General features: G+C 24.6%; 1 protein-coding gene across 1 annotated transcript in view; it reads left to right on the top strand.

Moving 5' to 3' along the window:
* Positions 1-5,329: 5,329 nt before the first annotated feature.
* Positions 5,330-23,119, top strand: part of LOC109597156 (homeobox protein dve-1) — a 55,653-nt gene continuing 37,863 nt past the window's right edge. Inside the window, exon 1 of the mRNA XM_020012792.2 lies at positions 5,330-5,610. Within this exon, the coding sequence (XP_019868351.2) occupies positions 5,515-5,610 (96 nt within the window). The 5' untranslated portion in view covers positions 5,330-5,514. The remainder of the gene's footprint in view (positions 5,611-23,119) is intronic.

Raw genomic sequence — 23,119 nt, 5'->3', positions numbered from 1 at the left:
ATTATAAGTCCCATAATGTGCATTAATAAAAAAACATTATCCAATTGAGACGAAGCAGTAAATGATCTGAGGTAGTAATCAATATGATTTTAAGTACAATGTTTCTAGTTCACGGCCAAGGATAAATCACCGTTTAAGATAACCGAAACGACGACGAATATGGCAAGACGAAATCCGGTGCCGGCTTCATTTTAGATTATTCAAAAACGTAGATGTGTAACGAAATCTAAGATTAACATCTGTGGGATTTGTTATTTGTAAATATAAAATCCTCAACTTTGTTTCCGGATCTCTTCTTAGTCTTTAATAATAATACAATAAATTCATGGGTATTATTCTGGACCATATCCGTTAATGCCATAGGCGGAACACAAACAGATTATAAACACTGGGCTGTTTTGCCACAAACATGCAACTAATTATGACTGATTTATGCATGCAGTTTTCTCTACTTAACACCGTGTTGAAAATTAACATTACGTATAAATAAATGTAACGTAACCAGATGTTCTAGTGCTAAACTCAGGATGTTATAATTTATTAAAACGCCACTGCACTTTTATGAAATCCAAAGAAGAATGTACAACGCTGTCTTCAGCATAGTAAGAGGATTATCCTTAGATAGTTGTGAGCTATAGAGGTTTTACCTGACTTTAAGCATCCATCAAAAGTTAATAGTCATAATTCTTTTAATACCGTCCATAATCTTCCAATAAATTTGTATCAAAGTTTAAAAAATAAATGCAAAAACAAAGTATCCGTATAGTAATGCCAAAAATAATTTATCTTCCTATAATCGGGTTTTAGGTGATAAAAAACAATATAATATTTGCTGGGTATTGTTTATTATTATTATTATTATTACTAGAAATTTTTACTGTTATCTTTGTTTTTCCTGAAAACTAATCTTAATTGAATTTCAAACAAAAGAAACATAAATAAATGAATGTTTGTTTTATTTTTCCTATATTATTTGTTGCATTGTTTTTTTATCTTGTATTGAGACACTAGTTAATTACCAACAAACATTTGAATCAAGCTGTTTTAAATAATTGTGAATGAGGTAGAATCTAATAAGATGATAAATTCCGAAATAGGAGAAGATTCTTAGCTTAACTTAAACTGATCATGGAAACATATTGAAATCTATTATTTATATGGTAAGTTACCAATAAATAAAGACCGCTGATTATAATTATTAATTGATTCCATATATAATAGAATTAACTTATTAATTAATATAGAGATTTTTAACTAATTAGAATATCAAATCTTTATTTTATCTTCAATCTTTTTAAAATAAAAAATTACACAATGGTAAATGTACTAAGATCTGACGACAACATATTTAAATAAATTATAGTAAACTAAGTATTTTTGATTAATTAGAACTAATATAAATAATTATATTAGTTAACACAGTTTATTTTACTTTAACATATATTGACAATTTTAAAAACAGTTACAGTAACAATACTATCCATGTGAAATTTGTTAAATTTAAATAAACATGTGTTAATAAATAAATGAAGACAAAAATAAATCTTATAAATTTTAAAATTAACAGGAAATTGATAGCTTTACTTAATCTAATCTTGACAAATGTGTGTGTGGGAATTATTAGTTGATACAGTATAAGAACAATTATCCAGATGGTCAGTTAAACTAATAATAAATAAATTTATTAAATGCAAATTATTCACTTTAAAATGTCATTGCAGATTAAATATTTTTTACAAGTTAGAACGTATCTTATAAAACCACTTCAGATGGTCAAGACTGTTGATTTTATATTCAGTATCTTTTAAAATAGAAGATATTTAAATAATGGTCAATATTATTATTAATTTAAATATGCATAAATAAATGACAACAAAAATAAATATTTTATTGAGAAAATTCAGAGGTTAACTTAAATTAATCCACACAAATGTGTATGTTGAAATTAATAGTTGTAACAGCATACAAACAATTATCTATATGGTCAATTAAATAAATAATAAATAAAGTTATTAAATGGATATGATAATTATTATTTAGTTTCATGTAGCTAATGATTAATTTAAGATGTTATTGCAAAATAAACATTTTTAACCAATTAAAACTTGTTTTAAAAAAGTTCAATTAGTCAAGAAGTTTTACTTTACTTTATCTCTAGTACTCTAGAGGTTTAAAATTAGGAAAAAATTGAGAAACTAATTCAGACCAATGTATAACAATTGTTGAAGCAACACCAAACCAATTATCTAAATATTTAATATAATCATAAATAAAGTTATTAAATGCTGATGATAATTATTGTACAGTTTCACCTATCTAATGATTACTTTAAGATGTCATTGAGACCAAAACATTTTTAACCAATGGAACATGTAATAAAAAAGTCACATTGGTCAAGACATTTTACTTTACTTTATCTCTAGTGTTTTAAATGCAGTAGAAGTTTAAAATTAGGAGTAAATTAAGAACTTAGTTTAAACTAATTCAGACCAATGTGTATATTTAAACTAATAGTTGAAACAATTTCATTAAATTATTATAATATGTCCTGGTTAATAATTAGTTTAAGATGTCACTGCAAACTAAACATTTTTAACCAATTAGAATGTGTACTATAAATGTTAAATTGGTCAAAATATTTTACTTTACTTCGACTCTAGTGTTTTAAACCTAATAGAGCTTTAAAATCAAGAGAAAATTGAGAATTTAACTTAAATTAGTCCAGACAAATGTGCTACAAAAGTTAAATTGGTCAAGACATTTTATTTTACTCTGACTCTAGTGTGCCAAATGTAATAAAGGTTTAAATTGAGAACTTAGCTTAAACCAATCAAGACCAATGACTATCTTCAAATTAATAGTTGAAGCAGCACCAAACTAATTACATAGACTGTTAATTAGACTAATAATAAATAAAGTTATTAAATGTTGATGATAATTATTGTATAGTTTCATCTATTTGTTGATTAGTTTAATACGTCATTGCAAACTAAATATTTTAACCAATTAGAATATGTACTAGAAATATTAAATTGGTCATGACATTTTACTTTACTTTGTCTCTAGTGTTTTAAATCTAATAGAGGCTTAAAACCCAGAGAAAATTGGGAACTTAACTTAAACTAATCCAGACCAATGTGCTACAAAAATTAAATTGGTCAAGACATTTTACTTTACTTTATCTCTAGTGTTTTCAACCTAATAGAGGTTTAAAATCAAGAGAAAATTGAGAACTTAATTTAAACTAATCCAGACCAACGTGCTACAAAAGTTAAATTGGTCAAGACATTTTACTTTACTTTGGCTCTGTTTCAATATAATAAAAGTTTAAATTGGGAACTTAGCTTAAACTAATCCAGACCAATGTTTATGTTCGAACTAATAGTTGAAGCAGTACCAAACTAATTACTTAGACTATTAATTAAACTAATAATAAATAAAGTTATTCAATGTTGATGATAATTATTGCATAATTTCATCTATTTGTTGATTAGTTTAATATATCATTGCACTAAACATTTTAACCAATTAGAACGTGTACTAGAAATGTTAAATTGGTCAAGACATTTTACTTTACTTTGTCTCTAGTGTTCTAAACCTAATAAAGGTTTAAAATCAAGAGACAATTGAGACCTTAGCTTAAACTAATTAAGACCAATGTGTATATTCAAACTAATAGTTGAAGCAGCAGCAAACCAATTATCTAAATAATTCATTAAATTAATAATAAATAAAGTTATTAAATGTTGATGAGTATTATTGTATAGTTTTGCCTATTTAATGATTAGTTTAAGATGTCATTGTAAACTAGACATTTTTAACCAATTAGAATGTGTACTAGAAATGTTAAATTGGTCAAGACATTTCCCTTTACTTTGTCTCCAGTGTTTCAAACGTAACAGAGGTTTAAAATCAGGAGTAAATTATTAAATTGTGATGATAATTATTGTATAGTTTCACCTATTTAATGAGTAGTTTAAGATGTCGTTGCAAATTAAACTTTTTAAACCAATTAGAATATGTAATAGAAAAGCTAAATTGGTCAAGACATTTTACTTAACTTTGTCTCCAATATTTTATTAATAGTAGATGTTTAGATAAAGATAAAAATGACAAATTTTAACGTTAAAATGTACCTAGAAAAATATTAAAAAATATGTAAATACATTATGAATAAAGTTATTTCTAAAAGCAGGAAATTGTGAGCTTAACTTAAACTAATCCAGACGAACTAATAGTTGAAACATCATAACAGTTATCCAGATGGTCAATTAAACTAATAAAAAATAAAATCATTAATACTTGTTGTTGATGTTTAAAAAAAAACATCCAATTGGTCAAGGCGAAGTTTTATTAACAGCGACATCTTTAGTATTCTTAACATAAGTGTAATACAGGTACCATCTGTAAAATAATCTACGTTCAGTTTGGGTCGTGCGACTCCTATACCCGGCAATAAAAATCTGGCGAAACTGTATCAATTTCGTCGTATGTGTTGTGCACATGTAACCAGTGATTACACCAAAATTCTACCGTTCCCATCTCGTACAAAATTAACATAGGAAACACATAACGTGTGTACGAGTGAAGACCCAGAGTGGGAGAGAGAGGGCGCGTAAAACTAAAAAGAAAAAAAAAAAAAACAAATTAAATAAATAAAATAAACGTTGTAAGTCCCGACACGAGAAAATTCAAATGCATGTGGGACCCGTCTATACATCAGTTTATTTTATTTTATGCGGAAATCTGTAGGGATGAATAAGTTGCCGGTTACTTGTGGGTTGATACCTGAACCGGGATCCGCCTTCTGGACTGCACCGCTCCGCCTACGTGTCTACTCATTTGAGCGTCTCGACGCTCGGGCGCAAGCGCCCCCGTCCGCCGAAAACTCGGACCGTTTTCGAAGTTTTCGCCTGGACCGGCGGCCGCACCGAATTCACCCCGGCTCCGGTCGCGCGAAAAACCAAAAGAAACTGGCCCGACGGCGAATGGACGTCCGTTACGGCCGTGCGGGCATCGATTCCGGTTAGGACGGGTGCCGGAGGCGACTTCGCCAGCGCGACGGGCTTAAAGGCTCGAAGGGGGCAGGCGCTTCGTTAAGAAAAAAACTGTATGCAGCGATCGTTTTTTGCGGGACGAAGACGTCTCGGGCGGTGCGGTGGCGCATCGGAAAGGGGTGGCGCGTTAAGTGCGGGAGCGGCGGCGTCGTCGTGTGCCACCCGTGGAACGCCGCCGCCGCCGGTGTCGCGTTTGGCCGGTACGCGAGGCGTTTTGGTTTCGCGTGTTCGGGCGCCAACGGTTCAGTCGTCGTGAAGCAACCGTCCGAGGTGGTTGCTGCGCCGCGGTACACCACAGGCCGACAGTCACGTTGTTGTCGTCGTTGTCGTCGTCGACATGCTACACTAGAACGATTTTTTTTTTTTTTCGTGTGTTTAACGGCTTCGATTTTTCGAACGACTTTTTATTTTCGGTTGGGTTTCGCATATTTTATTAGCTCGACGACGTTTCCAATAAATGACGATGGACTTTCAGAGTGCAATGGAAACGTTCGCCGAGGCTTGGGTTGCTGCTAACACCAAAGGTGCACCCCTTTCCGACATAGCCACACAGGTACTGTCGAAACTATCACATTTATTACTTAATTTAATATTTTTATGTATTCATCCACTTATATACGTGTGTAAATATAAATTAATTAATATTTATTATTATATTATTTTGCCCCCCTCGACTGTTTTGGCTCATATATTCAAAATCCCATAAGAATGTGTCAAAATTTAAACAATTATAATAGTTAAGCCTATAAAATTTATCTAGAAATTCATAACACGAAGCCCCCTTCTCAACTAAACTAAAACATTTTTATTAATTGATATTATTTATAATTAAATTTGATTTAATATATAAAATAATAAATTTGTTATCTAATATTTGTGTAACAACGTTAAGTTAACATATATTTTTTTTAAATATTACATTTGTGGCATAATTTATTTTTATATAAATTTATTATATATTAATTAATTTTTAGTAATAATATTTACTATGACAAAAAATTAAATTATTTTTTTATCTGCAGATTAAATATGTTTGTATTATTCATAAAATTTTAATGTGCTTTTATCATAATACCATAAAGCCAATTTTAAAATTTCATTGTTAAAATATTCTTTATAATTATTCAAAATATCTTGTGTGTAATTAAACATTATTAAGCTATATTTTTATTGTTTAAGAAATGCAGTCAGTGCTTTTTATTTTGTTTCATTTTAGTGTTTTCTAAAATATTCCATCCAAAATTGAAGTTTAACTTTCGATAATTATGTTTAATAGGATCTAGAATATTTTCGATTTATATTATATGTTGTTCATAAATTTAAGTTTAAATATAATAAATTGTTTTAAAAATATTTTGTCCAAATTAATTCCAAAATTTTAGAATATGTTATTATCAAAAAATATTTGGTACCCCCTATTTTTTTAAAAAAAATATACAGTAATTTTTCATTTATAATAAAAGTCCAGACTTTTTAACATATTTAGCACGTAATTGCTCAAATTTCATTTTGTTATTCCTTTTTATATTTTCGAAAATATTTTTTTTATATAATTATTATATAAATTTCTATTTGTGCTGTAGAAAAATTATTAATATAATGTAGAAGATGTTTTTAATAGCTTAACAAATACTGTTATTTATAAAATTTAAATGTATTTTGTCATAATACCACAAAGTCAATTTTTTTTACCATGTCAAAACAAATTCCACAATTCCATATTCCATATTCGTGTTAATTTATTAATAAAATGTAAAATATATTTTTTTTGTATTTATATTCTAAGATTTGTTCAATTATTCATAAAATTTGATGGTAATTGTCATGATGTCAATTTCCAAGTCATTTTTAAAATTGTGTTGTCAAAATAAATTTTCAAAAATATATTATATAAAATTAAAAATTAGTAACATAATCTTTTAATTCTAAAATATGAAGACATTTTTTATTCCAAATTCTACTCATACAATTCAATAATATTTCCATATTTATTATTAAAAATTTGTTAATTTCTATTAAAAATTCTATTCTAAATTCTAAAATATTTCTCTATTTATAATGTAGTTTAAAAATTTTTATTTTATATTATTGATAAAACTTGAATATAATGTCAAAAAAATCAGTTTTAAAATTATATTGTCAAAGTAAATTCTCCAAAATATCTTAAATAAAATTAATAGTTTATAATTCTTTATATTTATTTAGATCTTTTAATTTTTTTATTATTTGGTTAATAATCAAATATGATTTTTTGTTTTCCAAAATATTCAATTCTGTAAGTCTGTATGTTTTATATTTTGTCCTTTTTTTCTATTTCTATAAATATTTAGATTAAAAATAAAATTATTAAATAAATTCACATATTTTTTTAAAAAATGTATTTATAAAGTCTAAATTAATAAAAAATAATTGAAATATTATTTATTAAACAAATTATTTGGAATACAATATTGTTACAAAAGTACGGTATTAAAAATTAAAATGTAGGATTATTTTAAAGATATTTATTAAATATTCTTAACTATTTGAATTTATTCTCAAATATTTGAATAAAATTAGATAATATTTTAGAGACATTATTTAAAAATTTCAAATTTACTTCTAAGTTTATATTATTGAATATATCAAGAAAATATTTATTTATTTGAATATTTAATATTTTTTCAAAATATTCTATACTCTTGAATCATCAAGTCGATTAACAAAAGAATTAATTATAATTGAAATTTTTAACATTAACTATTTTTGGATATATTTCAATTTTTTTATAAATTTACACAATTATTATTATTTTTAGTAGTATTTAAGAAAATAATTACAATTGGAAGAACACATTATTTCGAAAAATTTTTTCTATAATATTAAAAAATATATAAATAAATGTAAAATTAAAATATATTTAATATAATCTAATCTATAGATTAACATAAACTATGGATTACAGTTGGATTAATGAAATTATTTAGAGACGTTTAATTTTTTAATCTAAATCATATTTCACATGTTTGGTTCAATTTACACATTTATTTTAAGATGTATAATATTTTTAATATAAATTTCTTTCTTGAGTTTATTTCTTATAATAATTTATTTAAAAAAAATATTTTTAATATAATTTTGATTCAAAAACGAAAATTTGAACAATTTAATAAAATAAATTATATTAATTATATAATAATAATCACAATAATATTTTTAAATTAACAATTAAATTAAAATATGTACTTTTAACAGTCCGGTTAATGGTAACACACTTAGATCATTTATATAAAAAAAATAAATTGTTTCGTGACAGACCGTTTTCTATTGCCGACAAATTATAATTATTCGCCTTTATCTGATTAAGACGTACGTACGTGCAAAGTGCAACTGAATTCATTTAAAAACAGTCTCGATTACCGCAATTTTACACTTACAATATATATTGTAAAATATAAATTAACAAAAAAAAAAAAATAAAAATAAAAAAAAATTAAATCACCTATGCCCGTAAAATAGAGTACATAATCCCAATACCAATGATGTCCATTATTTCAGCATAATACCGCCAAATGGAATTCCATCTATTTCGTACCAAATCCCGGATTTCCGTAATCTCTCGGATTAGTAAAAGCGGATATCCGTTAATCCAGAAATCGATTGAAAATGACCAACTTATACCGGACTGCATTCACCTGCATTCAATGTCACTGATCAATCATTATTGGAGGGTGCTGTTCGACGTTTACACATACGCGACACTTCACATGCATCACATCCGCTTGAGTTATTGTTTTTGATTTTTAGTTGTTTGTTTATATATGTGTATCTTGGCCAAACTCGTTTTGCAGTTTGAATATGGTATCACTATTGTTTTTTTTTTTTTGCTGTTTGCACCCTCTAACGTTAAGAAACACTCCCCGTTTATTGACGGGACGTTTATTTACTTATAACTTATCTGTGCTTGCTTATGGAAGTATGTAAGTTAATATAAACATTGAACTTACACCTAATACACGGTGATATACTGCAGTTCCAATTTTACGTTCAATGTTGGTCTTTAGTGATGAATTTTGCGTACTTGTTTTCATGACATCTTTGAGATAAAACATTAATTTAATTATGACTGTTTAACTAGTCTACATACAGTAAGTATTAAATGACCAGTCAACCATAATCAACTGTATGACCAAATTTATTTCTCATATTTATTTTATAAAACACCCACTGTTGTAAGTAAAATTAATTATACAAAAAATTAAAGTTGTCCAGAAAAATGCATCATCAGCACATTTACTATAAATTATATTAGTTCAATTTTATTTTCTATTTTCCTTTATTAGTATTGTTACAATACTCTTACTTAATGATACTAACTTTAGACACACAAATAGTATTTTCATTTTCATAGTGATAAAACCGGAGTTAAATAATCTAATAATTTAAATATTATTTTATATTTTACCCACATTCATTTAGTTTTAATCAATTTTTTATATTTTAAGTAGTGCTAACTTTATTAATTAGGTTAGTTTAATACGTAATTTGTGAATTATATACTTCAAATAATTCATTTTTACTTGATATTGATAATGCAGGTTAAAAAAGTATCAAAATAATTTCCACTGTTTTGAAATAAAACTAATAATTTAAAATTATGGTTATCATGAACAATGTATCATCAAAATTTTATAGTCTGCATACTTTTTCTATAAATAATATAAGAATTTAAATTTTATTCTATTTTTTACCTCGTTTATTTAATTTTAATAGTTTTTTTTATAACTTTTGTAGCCCTTTTGTCATTCTAAACTTGAGCAAAATCGTTCTATTAATCGTGCTAACTTTATTGATTCAAGGCTACTTTACTACGAAATTTGTGAATCATATACTTCAAACAATTCATTTTTATTTGATATTGATAATACAGATTAAAAAAACATCAAAATAATTTCCTCTGATTGAAGTAGAATTAATAATATATTTTGGTTATCAAGAAGAATGTACCATTAAAATTTCATAGTATGCATACTTTTCTGTATATAATATAAGAATTTAAGTTTTATTCTATTTTTTACCTCATTCATTTAGTTTTAATTGATTTTTTATAATTTACGTGTCACTTTTGGTGTTGCCATTCTAAACTTTGAGCAAAATTGTTCTTATAATGGTGCTTCTTTTATTAATTGATTTCAGGCTACTTTAACACGCAATTTGTGAATTACATACTTCAAATAATTCATTTTTATCTGATATTGATAATAACTTCCACTGTTTTGAAATAAAATTAATAATATAAAATTATGGTTATCAAGAATAATGTACCATCAAAATTTTATAGTGTGCACCCTTTTTTTATAAACAATGTAAGAATTTATTCTTTTTTTTACTTCGTTTATTTAGTTTTAAAAGTTTTTTATAATTTTTGTAGCACTTTTGGTCTTGCTATTTTAAACTCAAGGCAAAAATGTTCTACTAATGGTGCTAACTTTATTAAATGATTTAAGGCTATTTTAATATCTAATTTGTGAATTATATACTTTAAATAATTCATTTTTATTTGGTATTGATAATACAGATTAAAAAATATCAAAATAATTTCCACTGTTTTAAAATAAAATTAATAAAATAAAATTATGGTTATCAAGAACAATGTACCATCAAAATTTTATAGTTTGCACACTTTTTACTAGAGATTTTACTCTATTTTTACCATATTTATTTAGTTTTAATAGATTTATTCTAATTTTTGTAGCACATTTGGTCTTATCAGTCTAAACTTAAGGCAAAAATGTTCTACTAATGGTGCTAACTTTATTGATCCATTTAAGGCTACTTTAATTCGTAATTTGTGAATTATAACTTCAAATAATTAATTTTTATTTGATATTAATAATACAATTTAAGAAAATTTCAGAATAATTCCCACTGTTTGAAGTAAAATTAATAATACAGAATTATGGTTATTAAGAACAATGTACCATCAAAATTTTATAGTCTACACACATTCTTTATAAATAATATAATAATTTAAATATTATTCTATTTTTTATCTCAGTCATTTAGTTTTAATGGTTTTTTTTATAATTTTTATAGCACTTTTGGTCTTGTCATTCTAAAGTTAAGACAAAAATGTTCTACTACAAACTTTATTGATTGATTGAAAACATATCAAAATAATTAAATAAATTATAATAAAAATTATAGTTAACAAGAACACTTAAATATTATTCAATTTTTTGCCTCCATCATTTAGTTTTAATCGTATATATTGGTAATATAGATTAAAAAAATATCCCTCTGTTTGAAATAAAATTAATAATATATAATTATGGTTAACAAGAACATTTTATATTTTGCACATTATTTTTTTATAAGTAATATAAGTACTTAAATATTATTCTATTTTTCCTCCATCATTTAGTTTTATCATTTTTATAGCACTTTTGGTCTTGTAATTCTAGACTTATTAATTATATACTTCAAACAATTATTTGTGATTATCTTGGCCAAACTCGTTTTGAAGTTTGAATTTGGTATGACTACTATTTTTTCCATTTACACCCTTTACGGTCAAGAAACACTCCATGATCATTGACGGGTCATTTATTTACTTATAACTCATCTTTGCTTGCTTACAGAAGTAAGTAAGTTAATATAAATATTAAACTTACACTAACAACATACTGCAGTTCCAATGTGGGTCTTTAGTGATGAATTTTGCGTACTTGTTGTCATGTTATGGTTGAGATAAAACATTAGTTTAACTAAGACTATATAACTAGTCTAATATAACGTAAAGTAAGTATCAAGTGACTAGTCACTCAATCAATTGTTAACACAAAAAAAAAAACACAACGTTGATAACGGATTTTACGTATAAACGTATAATATATTTGTGTATCATTTTAATCAGTGATCCATGGATAATGACACATCCACGGTTTGCTACTTAACCACCGTCTACAAAACGCCGGCGATTCCAATAATCCGCCGGCAGTAAAAATTCGTTATTATCGTCATTAGAATCGAACGAAATTGCACAGTTATGTGAGGGAGGTTTGCCTCTTTTTTTTTAACCACTCCACAGGTGAGGGAATTCTTTTCGTAACAGGTAGAGACAATACGTTTTCCCCTCGGTTACGGTTGAAAAAATTACACCCGTTCTGTGCGTTCGACAGTTGCTGCCTACTGGTCATTTCGTGAAATTGTTTTACAACAATATCAATTGTCGCGGCAGGCACGAGGGTTGAGCGAGGAAATGAGCATATAATTAGATGGGAACTGAATTTTTTTTTTTTTTTACGTATTTTATTTTCCGCTCGCACGTTAAAATAGGTTTGTTTGTACTTCGTGTGGTTTAGAGCGATTTAAAATTCGAAATCGGTGAACACACACACAAGACCGGTGCGTATTACAATTTGTAACGGTGCTAAATTCGTCCTCTTCTGAAATAGTTTAAATCGTTCGTATTAGAGAAACGTGGACGTTAAAAAATAATAGTAAATAACTATACTAGTTTAGAATTGATTTAAGTACTTGAGAACCGGCAAAAGCACAATTAGTAATGGTGCTAAATTAAGAACGCGCTACATTTTGTCTACTGTCCTTACTAGAGTTATTTTGAACTGACATTTTTATTTATTTTATTAAGTTTGATTGGTATTAAATAATATACGTTATTTTATTAATAAAGAAACATTGTAATTGTTAATGGTTTGTTGTACTTAATAAGCAATGGTGCTAACTTCTAATTTTTAGTAATATTGATAAGCATAATAATTGATTTAAAGAATTTGATACAATATGATCAATGATTTTATCCAATAAAATACGCTAAATATTGATAATATATATATAAATTATTACTTGCTTATTTTAGAGAATATAAAAAATGTGTTTTTATAATTCTATTGTATATATTTTTTTAATTAAATAATTTTTTGAATACTATTTTATTTTTACACTACACTTTTTATAATCTAGCAGTAGAAACATAGTAATTGTTAATTGTTTATTGTTTTTAATAAGCAATGGTGCTAACTTTAAATTTTTAGTAATATTGATAAATATAATAATTGATTTTAGAATTTGTTACAACATGGTCTATCATTTTTTTTTTTCAATAAAAAACACTAAATATTGATAATATATATATATATAAATTATTACTTTCTTATTTTAGATATTATTATAAAAAATGTGTTATTATAATTATATTGTATATATTTTTTAATCAAATATTTTTTTGAATACAATTTTAGTTTTAATTTACATTTTTTATAATCTAGCAGTTTTGGTTTTATTATCCTAAATTTATAGCCAGCCAAATGGTTCTAAATAATAGTTAGCTAATGGTGCTAATTTATTAATTCGTTTTAAACCTCCTACACTGTTATTTACATTTTTTAAAAAATGGTTGATCTCCATTAACTACAGATTATACTAGGTTAAACAAAATATCAAAATTTTCACAATAGCTTTTTAAATAAATAAAGTTGCTTCTAATGGTGCTAAACAACAAATTTTTTTACAATTTAGTTTGGCAATAATATTTTTCAACTATTCAATTTTTATTTAATATTGTTCATACAGGTAACAAGTATGGAAATAATACATTTTGTTTTAAATAAAATTAATGTTATAAAATTAAGGTTACCCAGAAAAATGTATCATCAGAATTTTATACTCTACAGACATTTTCTATAATAATATAATAAATTTTAAATAATATAAGAATTTTAAATATTCTATTTTTGTCTCATTTATTCAGTTTTAATCATTTTTTATAACTTATGTAGCACATTTTATTTTGTCATTCTATTCTTTGGGCAAAATTGTTCTGCTAATGGTGCTAACTTTGTTAACTGTTTTAAGACTACTTTAGTATGTAATTTGTGAATTATATACTTCAATAATCATTTTTTTTTATTTGATATTAATAATACAGATTAAAAAAATATCAAAATAATTCCCACTGTTTGAAATAATATAAAATTATGGTTATCAAGAAAAATGTACCATCAAAATTTTATAATCTGCGACTTTTTTAATAAATAATATAAGGACTTTAAATATTGTTCTATTTTTACTTTATTTATTTAGTTTTAATCGATATTTTATAATTTATGTAGCACATTTTTTATTGTTATTCTTAACTTAGAGCTAAATTTGTCTACTAATGGTGCTAACTTTATTAATTGATTTAAGGCTACTTTAATACGTAATTTTTGAATCATATCCTTCAAATATTTTTTTATTTATTATTGGTAACACAAATTAAAAAATATCAAAATAATTTCCTCTGTTTGGAGTAAAATTAATAATATAAAATAATGGTTATCAAGAGCAATGTACCATTAAAATTTTAACGTCTACAGACTTTTTTATGAATAATATAAGAATTTAAATATTATTTTATTTTTATCTCATTCATTTAGTTTTAATCAATTTTTTATAATTTTTGTAGCATTTTTGGCCTCATACTAAAGTTAAGGCAATAATATTCTACTAATGATGCTAACTTTATTAATTGAATTAAGGCTACTTTAATACGTAATTTATGAAATATATCCTTCAAATAATTTATTTTTATTTAATATTGATAATACAGATTGTGAATCATATACTTCAAATAATTCTTTTATATTCAATATTAAAAATATATCAAAATAATTCCCTCTGTTTTGAAGCAAAATTAATAATAGCACTTTTGGTCTTATCATTCTAAAGTTAAGGCAATAATGTTCTACTAATGGTGCTATCTTTATTAATTGATTTAAGGCTACTTTAATACGTAATTTATGTATGTATGTTACCATCAAATTTTTTCTATAAATAATATAAGAAATTTAGATATTATTCTATTCTTACCTCATTCATTTAGTCGAATTTTTATAATTTATGTAGCACTTTTGGTATTGTTATTCTAAGAAAATTTTACTATGGTGATAACTTTATTAATTGGCTTAAGACTACTTTACCATATAATTAGTATTTCAAATAATAGTTTTTCTTGAGATATAGTAAAATAGATTAAACAAAACTATTTTTTAAGTAAAATTAAGGTTTCCAAAAACAGGGTGCCATAGAAATTTTATAATCTGCAAATTTGTATATGTATAAATATATAATTTATTTGTATATAATTTTATATTCTCTCTTATTCATTTAATGGTATTATTACACCAGTATTTAATGGTATTATTTAAATTACCAATGTTTAATTTTTTATAACGTATATAGATAGCACTTTGGTCTTATTATTCTAAACTTAACTCAAATTAGTTGTGGTGCTAAATTTATTATTGGTTTAAGTCAGGGATAAATGAAATTCCCAAATAGTCTCTAGTTTTATTAGTTAATATCATAAAATTATAGTAACTGAACAGGTTAAAAGGTTATAACCTGCAGATTCTTAATATATTAAATATTATTTTATTTTTTATCGCGTAATACATCTTTTCTTATCCTAAATTTGCTGAAAATGCAATGGTGCTAATATTGTTATAGATTTAAGTCCAAAATGTTCTCCAGTCTCTTAATTAAAAATGCCTGTATCGTAGTAAATTTTAGGAAAGAAACAAAAATGATGTTTAAAGTATTTAATGTTCAAATATATTATAAAAGTATATAAAGATTCATGACTATTTTAAAAAATAATATATATATTATTTGATAAATCTTTAATTGAGTTGCTTTAGAATGTTTTTTATAACTATCAAATAAGATATGGTTAAACTATATTTAGCAATTACGAATAAATTACCTTAAAATATATATTTCAATATCAATCTACCAAAATAGTTAAAAAATACAGTTTAAATATATATTTTCATAACTATTTTGAAGATAAGTCTTTTTATAGCTATGTTAAAGATAATTTATTATTTTTTTATCGCGTAATACATCTTTTCTTATCCTAAATTTGCTGAAAATGCAATGGTGCTAATTTTGTTATAGATTTAAGTCCAAAATGTTCTCCAGTCTCTTAATTAAAATTAAATTAAACTTACATAAAAGTTGAAACCTGTACATTTTTTATATATATAAATTGTATAATTATTTGATTATTTAATTTTTCACCTGAGTCATTTAAATTGTACATTTTTTTATAATTTAGCAAAATTTTAAGAACATTGCTGACACTCTCCAATACGAAAATATAAATGCAGAAGAACCATACAACAAAAAGTGCAGAATTTTAAATAAAACTGTAACCCTAAACTGTTTATTTTCCTTATTGATGAATTAACATCACTTAGGTAAAACTAAACCCATTAACTCCTAGCTACATAATAGTTTAAAGTTCATCAAATAATGTGTTGTATTTACAACGTACCTTGTGTTCATGACAAACAAACACAGCGGCAACAAATAACGATATTCAATAATATAATCTATAAAAAATTAATGACACCCGTCCATACGTTATTGACTGCCCCGGCGACACGTTTTGTGTTGCACACAATTTTTTGTCGCATCTCAGTTACGTACGGATTTTAAATCGGACCGATAAATAATCAATATTTAAATAGACCAAATCAAAGCACAAATACGTAGATACACAAAAATTGTTATCAAACCTCTGTACGATTTGCCGCTATCGATAAATCGGACCGAATTGAAAAGATAATGTTTTCAAATATTTGTTTTTATATTTTGGTAGTTCTTATGCAGAAACACTAAAAAAACGGATTGGTTTTAATTTATGGAACTTGACGAGGAAACGGGGCAATGGAAAATGTTGTTAACGATTACCTTACATAAGTTTTTCATTTTTACCATTGCCTATTATCAGCTTTGACCTCAAGAAGACAGTTTTTCAACGACCCTGGTTTTAAAGGGCATTGATTAAACAAATAATGGTAAATATATTGTATTGTTTTTTTATTGTTGGGGATAATATTGCGTGCACATAGAAGTAAACTCATTAGACATAATATGTTGCAAATTGTAATTATAAAGTTGTGTGTAAATTGCTTTTTAAACGTCAGATATCTATTTTTATACTATACGCATGTACATTAATTATTACTATTTACTAATTAATTATATTTCTTATGGTAATGCAAAGTTAAGTAGAAATGGAATAAACGTTAATTATCTAGCACCATAACCCCAAACTAATCGTTTGTACTTTATTCATATCTTGGTGGAAACTTTTATTGTATCCTTGAAATATTGTGTCAAATTCATCAAATTGAAGTAATCATCAACCAATAAATAAACGTTTGTTGATAAAGAATATTTATTTCTATTTTAATTAATGGTCGCAGTCGACTATTAATTTTGAGTTACCATTAAAGTTCCACAAGACGTTACGTTACAAGACCACGTTCTGTAACCGCTGCTAATTTTAAACACACTCAATCAATGAATGGTGATTTTTGGTGAAATCCCAATTTGTCAATAAATTAGTCATTTTACGGGTTATTTAACGTTGTAACATAATTTGTTTTTCTCAGTTCTATATATAGTGTTTCTAATGTATATTTATCAATTAGAAAGCGGGAAAATTTTTAACCGACGTTTAAATTTTCAATTATGTTAAACTCGAGTGAATTTTAATCTTTATTATTATATATCGACTGTTACACACGGACTAATTAAATCGCGCCTTAGGCTCGTTTTTGATATGCCAAGTCCAAATCCGCCTATAGATCATATTTAGCACTGCATTATGGTTGCCTTAAAACTATTTTCCATTTTTTTCCGCACATTAAACCATTTTAATTTATTACAAACGGATTAACGTTGGCACAAACAAAAATGCGAACGTTTTTCGTTTTATTTTCTAGACAATTTAGTGTCAAAAGTCAGGTATCAGGTACCCCACATTGCAGTTTTAAATCTCGTAACCTTCAACAGGTATTTGAGATGGTTTTGTTCGTGTCAGCATGATGTTAGGTCATTTTTTCCTTATTTATATCCGTCCTCTTAAGCAGGTAATAAGATTAAAGGCTAATCGCTAAACTTTTTAAGTTTTCCTTAAGCGTTCGGCCGCACAGAATTGTATTACGTAAATTTCGGCCTTCGGTTGATACAAGGGATAAGTCGCCGGGTGGAACTGGCAAATATCCGATTTATTTACTTTTCGAATTCATTAAAAATTTTAAAAAATGCCTGTATCGTAGTAAATTTTAGGAAAGAAACAAAAATGATGTTTTAACTATTTAATGTTCAAATATATTATAAAAGTATAGATAGATTCATGACTATCTTAAAAAATAATATATATTATTTGATAAATTTTTAATTGGTTAAACTATATTTAGCAATTATAAATAAATTACCTTAAAATATATATTTCAATATCAATCTACCTTCAAAATAGTTAAAAAATACAGTTTAAATATATATTTTCATAACGTAATTTATGAAATACATCCTTCAAATAATTCATTTTTATTTAATATTGATAATATAGATTATAGAAATATCAAAATATCAATGTTTAATTATTCTATTTTTACCTCATTCATTTAGTCGAATTTTTATAATTTATGTAACACTTTTGGTATAGTTATTCTAAGAAAACTTTACTAGTAATGGTGCTAACTTTATTAATTGATTTAAGACTATTTTACCACATAATTAACATTTCAAATAATAATTTTTCTTAAGATATAGTAAAATAAGTTAAACAAAACTATTTATTTAAGTAAAATTAAGGTTTCCAAAAACAGGGTGCCATAAAAATTTTATAATCTGCAAATTTGTGACTAAAAATATATAATTTGTTATTTGTATATAATTTTATATTCTCTCTTATTCATTTAATAGTATTATTACACCAGTATTTAATGGTATTATTTAAATTACCAATGTTTAATTTTTTATAACGTATATAGATAGCACTTTGGTCTTATTATTCTAAACTTAACTCAAATTAGTTGTGGTGCTAAATTTATTATTGGTTTAAGTCAGGGATAAATGAAATTCCCAAATAGTCTCTAGTTTTATTAGTTAATATCATAAAATTATAGTAACTGCACAGGTTAAAAGGTTATAACTTGCAGATTCTTAATATATTAAATATTATTTTATTTTTTCACATAATACATCTTTTCTTATCCTAAATTTGCTGAAAATGCAATGGTGCTAATATTGTTATAGATTTAAGTCCAAAATGTTCTCCAGTTTCTTCATTAAAAATGCCTGTATCGTAGTAAATTTTAAGAAAGAAACAAAAATGATGTTGTAACTATGTAATGTTCAAATATATTATAAAAGTATAGATAGATTCATGCCTATTTTAAAAAATAATATATATTATTTGATAAATCTTTAATTGAGTTGCTTTAGAATGTTTTTTATAACTATTAAATAAGATATGGAATAAATTATCTTAAAATATATATTTCAATATCAATCTACCTTCAAAATAGTTAAAAAATACAGTTTAAATATATATTTTCATAACTATTTTGAAGATAAATATTTTTATAGCTATGTTAAAGATAATTTGTTTACTATTGTCAATCCACACATGTTCATGTTTTATTTAACTTCATTAGCAATATCTAATTGTTTTTTATTCATATTATCAACAACTTGCCTTCAAAATAAATAAAAAATATAATTTAAATATATTTTAATTTATATTGTATTTTGAAGATAAAATACATGTTTAGATATATTAAATAAGATATGGGGAAACTACCATATAGCTACTAACATAGTAAATAATATAATAATAAATTTTGATTTGACAACTTTTGGTGAATTGAATGAAATATACTCAAATTATACTACATAGTTCACAATTCTCCAAAATAGATATTACTACTAATTTAAATACATGTTCCAATAGCTATTTTGAAGTATTTCTTCGTAGCTATGTTGAAGATAATTTGTCTATGATTGTTATTCCTTCACACACGATGTTTAAAATTTCAAAAAAGTTGTTTAATCTCATTGCTAATATCCAAGTGACTTTTTTATAAATATCATGAATACTATACGTCCAAAATAGATAAAAAAAATTAATTAAAATAGATATTTCTATTTTGAAGACAATTTTAGAAGGTAAAACCCATCTTTAAAAGAATTACATGAGATGGTTAAAATATATCTTACATTTAACAATTGATTACTTAAATATAAATATAATTTATACATATTTCAATAATTATTTTGAAGGTAAGTATTTATAGTAGTATATGTTATAGCTATACTAAAAATTACATACCATATATTTTTTTATTCATCAATTATTTACCTTCAAAGTAGATAAAAATATTTTTATAACTATATAGTTAAGATAGATATTTATACATTAATATAATTTGAGGTATTTTTTAATTGAAGATATGGTTATACCACAATTAACAATGACAAACAACTTTCCTCTAATATAAATATTTGGAAGGTAAGATTATTTATAGATATATTGAAGATAATAATAATTTATTTACTGCTACTTTTCTCATCTCTCATCATATACGTAACATATCCAAAAATTAAAAAAAATAACCTTATAACCAATATGGAATTATTTATTTATTAATATATTTTTTCTAACTGTTTTGAAGTTAACTTTAGATATCTTTGGGCATATTTAATGAGTAGTATTCAAGTTACCCTCAAAATAGATATTTTAATATTTTCAAAATTGATATAAAAATATGATTAAAACACATATTTTGAATTCAACAAATTTTTATAGCAACGTTAAAGATAATAAGAAAAAAGATAAGGTATTGAGGTAATGTTAAAGCATTTTTTAGACCTTTCGAACACAATATGATATGGTTAATAATCGTAAAATTCAAAATGACCATAACTTACCTTCAAAATAATGTCATTTCAATAACTATTTTGAAGGTAAGTATTTTTTTTATATCTATGCTAAACATTATGCATATACTATATATATATATATATATTTTAATTCATCAATAATTTTCTTCCAAGATAGATAAAAATATACTTAATATGGAATTTTAAAATATATATTTTGAGATATTTTGTAATTGAAGATAATTTTAGAAGTTTAAATACATCTTATACTATGGTTAATAATCATAAACAATTTTCCTTCACAATAACTTTAAATATCTTTAGGCATATGTAATGAGAAGTATACAACTTACCCTCAAAATAGATCTTTTAATATCTATCTATGTTACCTTCAAAATAGATATAGAAACATAATTTAAATACATATTTTATTCTCGTTTGAAGACAAAATTTTTTTATCGCTACATTAAAGATAATAAGAAAAAAGATAAGGTATGAGGTAAGGTTAAAACATTTTTTAAACGTTTTGACCACGGTTGGTATGGTTAATAATTGTAAAAATTCAAAATGACCATTTAACTTACCTTCAAAATAGATATTAAAAAATTTATTTTGAAGGTAAGCTTATCATATTTACTACTGTTAACTATACAGTATAATTTAACCATATTTTATTTAAAACATAAAAAATACATTCAACCTTCTAAAACAAAAAAAAATTATTTATCAATAATAACATTCAACATTCGTATGTGATTTATTGATGACATAACATTTACTTATAACTTTTTATTTTATTAAATTACTACCTAAATATAAAAACAAGTATTTGAAATTATTTCACAAATTATCTTATTAATTATTAATTTATTACTTGTAAATTTCTTATTTTGCTGTATAAAAAGGCTAGTAACATATTTTTTGTTTCTTATTTTTTATTATTGTTAGCAGTTGTAAACAGCAGACATTTAGAAGAGTGATTTGTAAATTTCTGTTTGATTATTCATCAAATATTTATAAATAATAAATACGAGATATAAAAATCTCAGGTGACACATGTTTATTATTTTTATAAAGATAATTTTCATACTGAGCTTTCATTTTATATTTTAAAAATGGATCATAAAATTTGTTTTTAAAAAACATCATTATTATTTACACAAAAATATTATATCATTTGTCGTTGTTTTAGAATATATATTCCCTTTTTTTTTGTTTTGAAGGATTTATAAATTTTAAAAACTACCGCACACAGGTTAACAATTGTCACTAAAAATAGTCAACAAATGTTTGTTTATTACGTTTAAGAATAAGTTGTTTTGTGAACTTTTCCTTTAAATCTTTTATTAAAAAAAGTTGACGTAACAATTAAATTTTTGTTTCACATTGTAATTAAATTAAGACTAGTTGTTTTTGGGGATGGTGTGTACACACATTAAAACAAACACATATTTTATGAAAATAGTAACAAATAATAAAATATGTATTATATTAAGCTGACCATTTGTTCATATATTTGCATACTGCAATGTTTAATAATTTATTTAAAATATTAATGGTAGTAAATGGCTATTTCATTATTTGTTTTATAGGATAAATGATTTGTGTAAAATTGTTTTAAATATTATAATACATTTGTCGGACCTGATGTATGAGTTAAAAATGTTATACAGCCAGATTTACGAAGATTTATTGCCTTTGTTTGTACATTGTTCTCAAAGAAAAATTAACAATCAAAAAACTGTTTACTATTGTCTACGGATAATTTCGGATAAAATGATTACGAAAACCCTCTGATAACATAATTATAAAATAATTTTAACCTTGAGCTTTTCAAACACCGTTTTTTAATTTAATTAAAAACGTGGATAGAAAAATGATAATTTTTTGACCAAACTTCAGTGTTAATCTGGATTATCCGTAATCAGCAAACGCATCCTGTGAGGTCATTTCCTTTTCACAATTAGATATCGAAACAAGTAAAAGTGAACAAGACAAATAAATAAAAGAATAATTAATTTAGTCGTGTATAAAATTACTCTAAATACTGGTAGCCCGTTTTATTAACATTATTAAAACTAAACCAAGTTCGTTTCAGTTATCTTTAAGACAATATATTAATCTAACTACTGTTTAACGCTTATCTTGACTTGTTTCAAACAGATTTAAATTTACTATGTTAACAGACTTATCCTTAAGCATTATATCATTTATGGTAAGCCTAATAACGAAATGTTTTAATTACGTGAAGAAGCCGTGTCTATGTTAGATTTGGGATGTATCACAGTTGTTGTTATCATTAATTATTTGGTTAAGAAACGATCGCAGGAATGCACATC

Source organism: Aethina tumida, chromosome 1, assembly GCF_024364675.1.
Source record: "Aethina tumida isolate Nest 87 chromosome 1, icAetTumi1.1, whole genome shotgun sequence".
Taxonomy (NCBI): domain Eukaryota; kingdom Metazoa; phylum Arthropoda; class Insecta; order Coleoptera; family Nitidulidae; genus Aethina; species Aethina tumida.
Note: the sequence above shows the minus strand (reverse complement) of the source record. Positions and strands in the feature narration are given on the sequence as shown.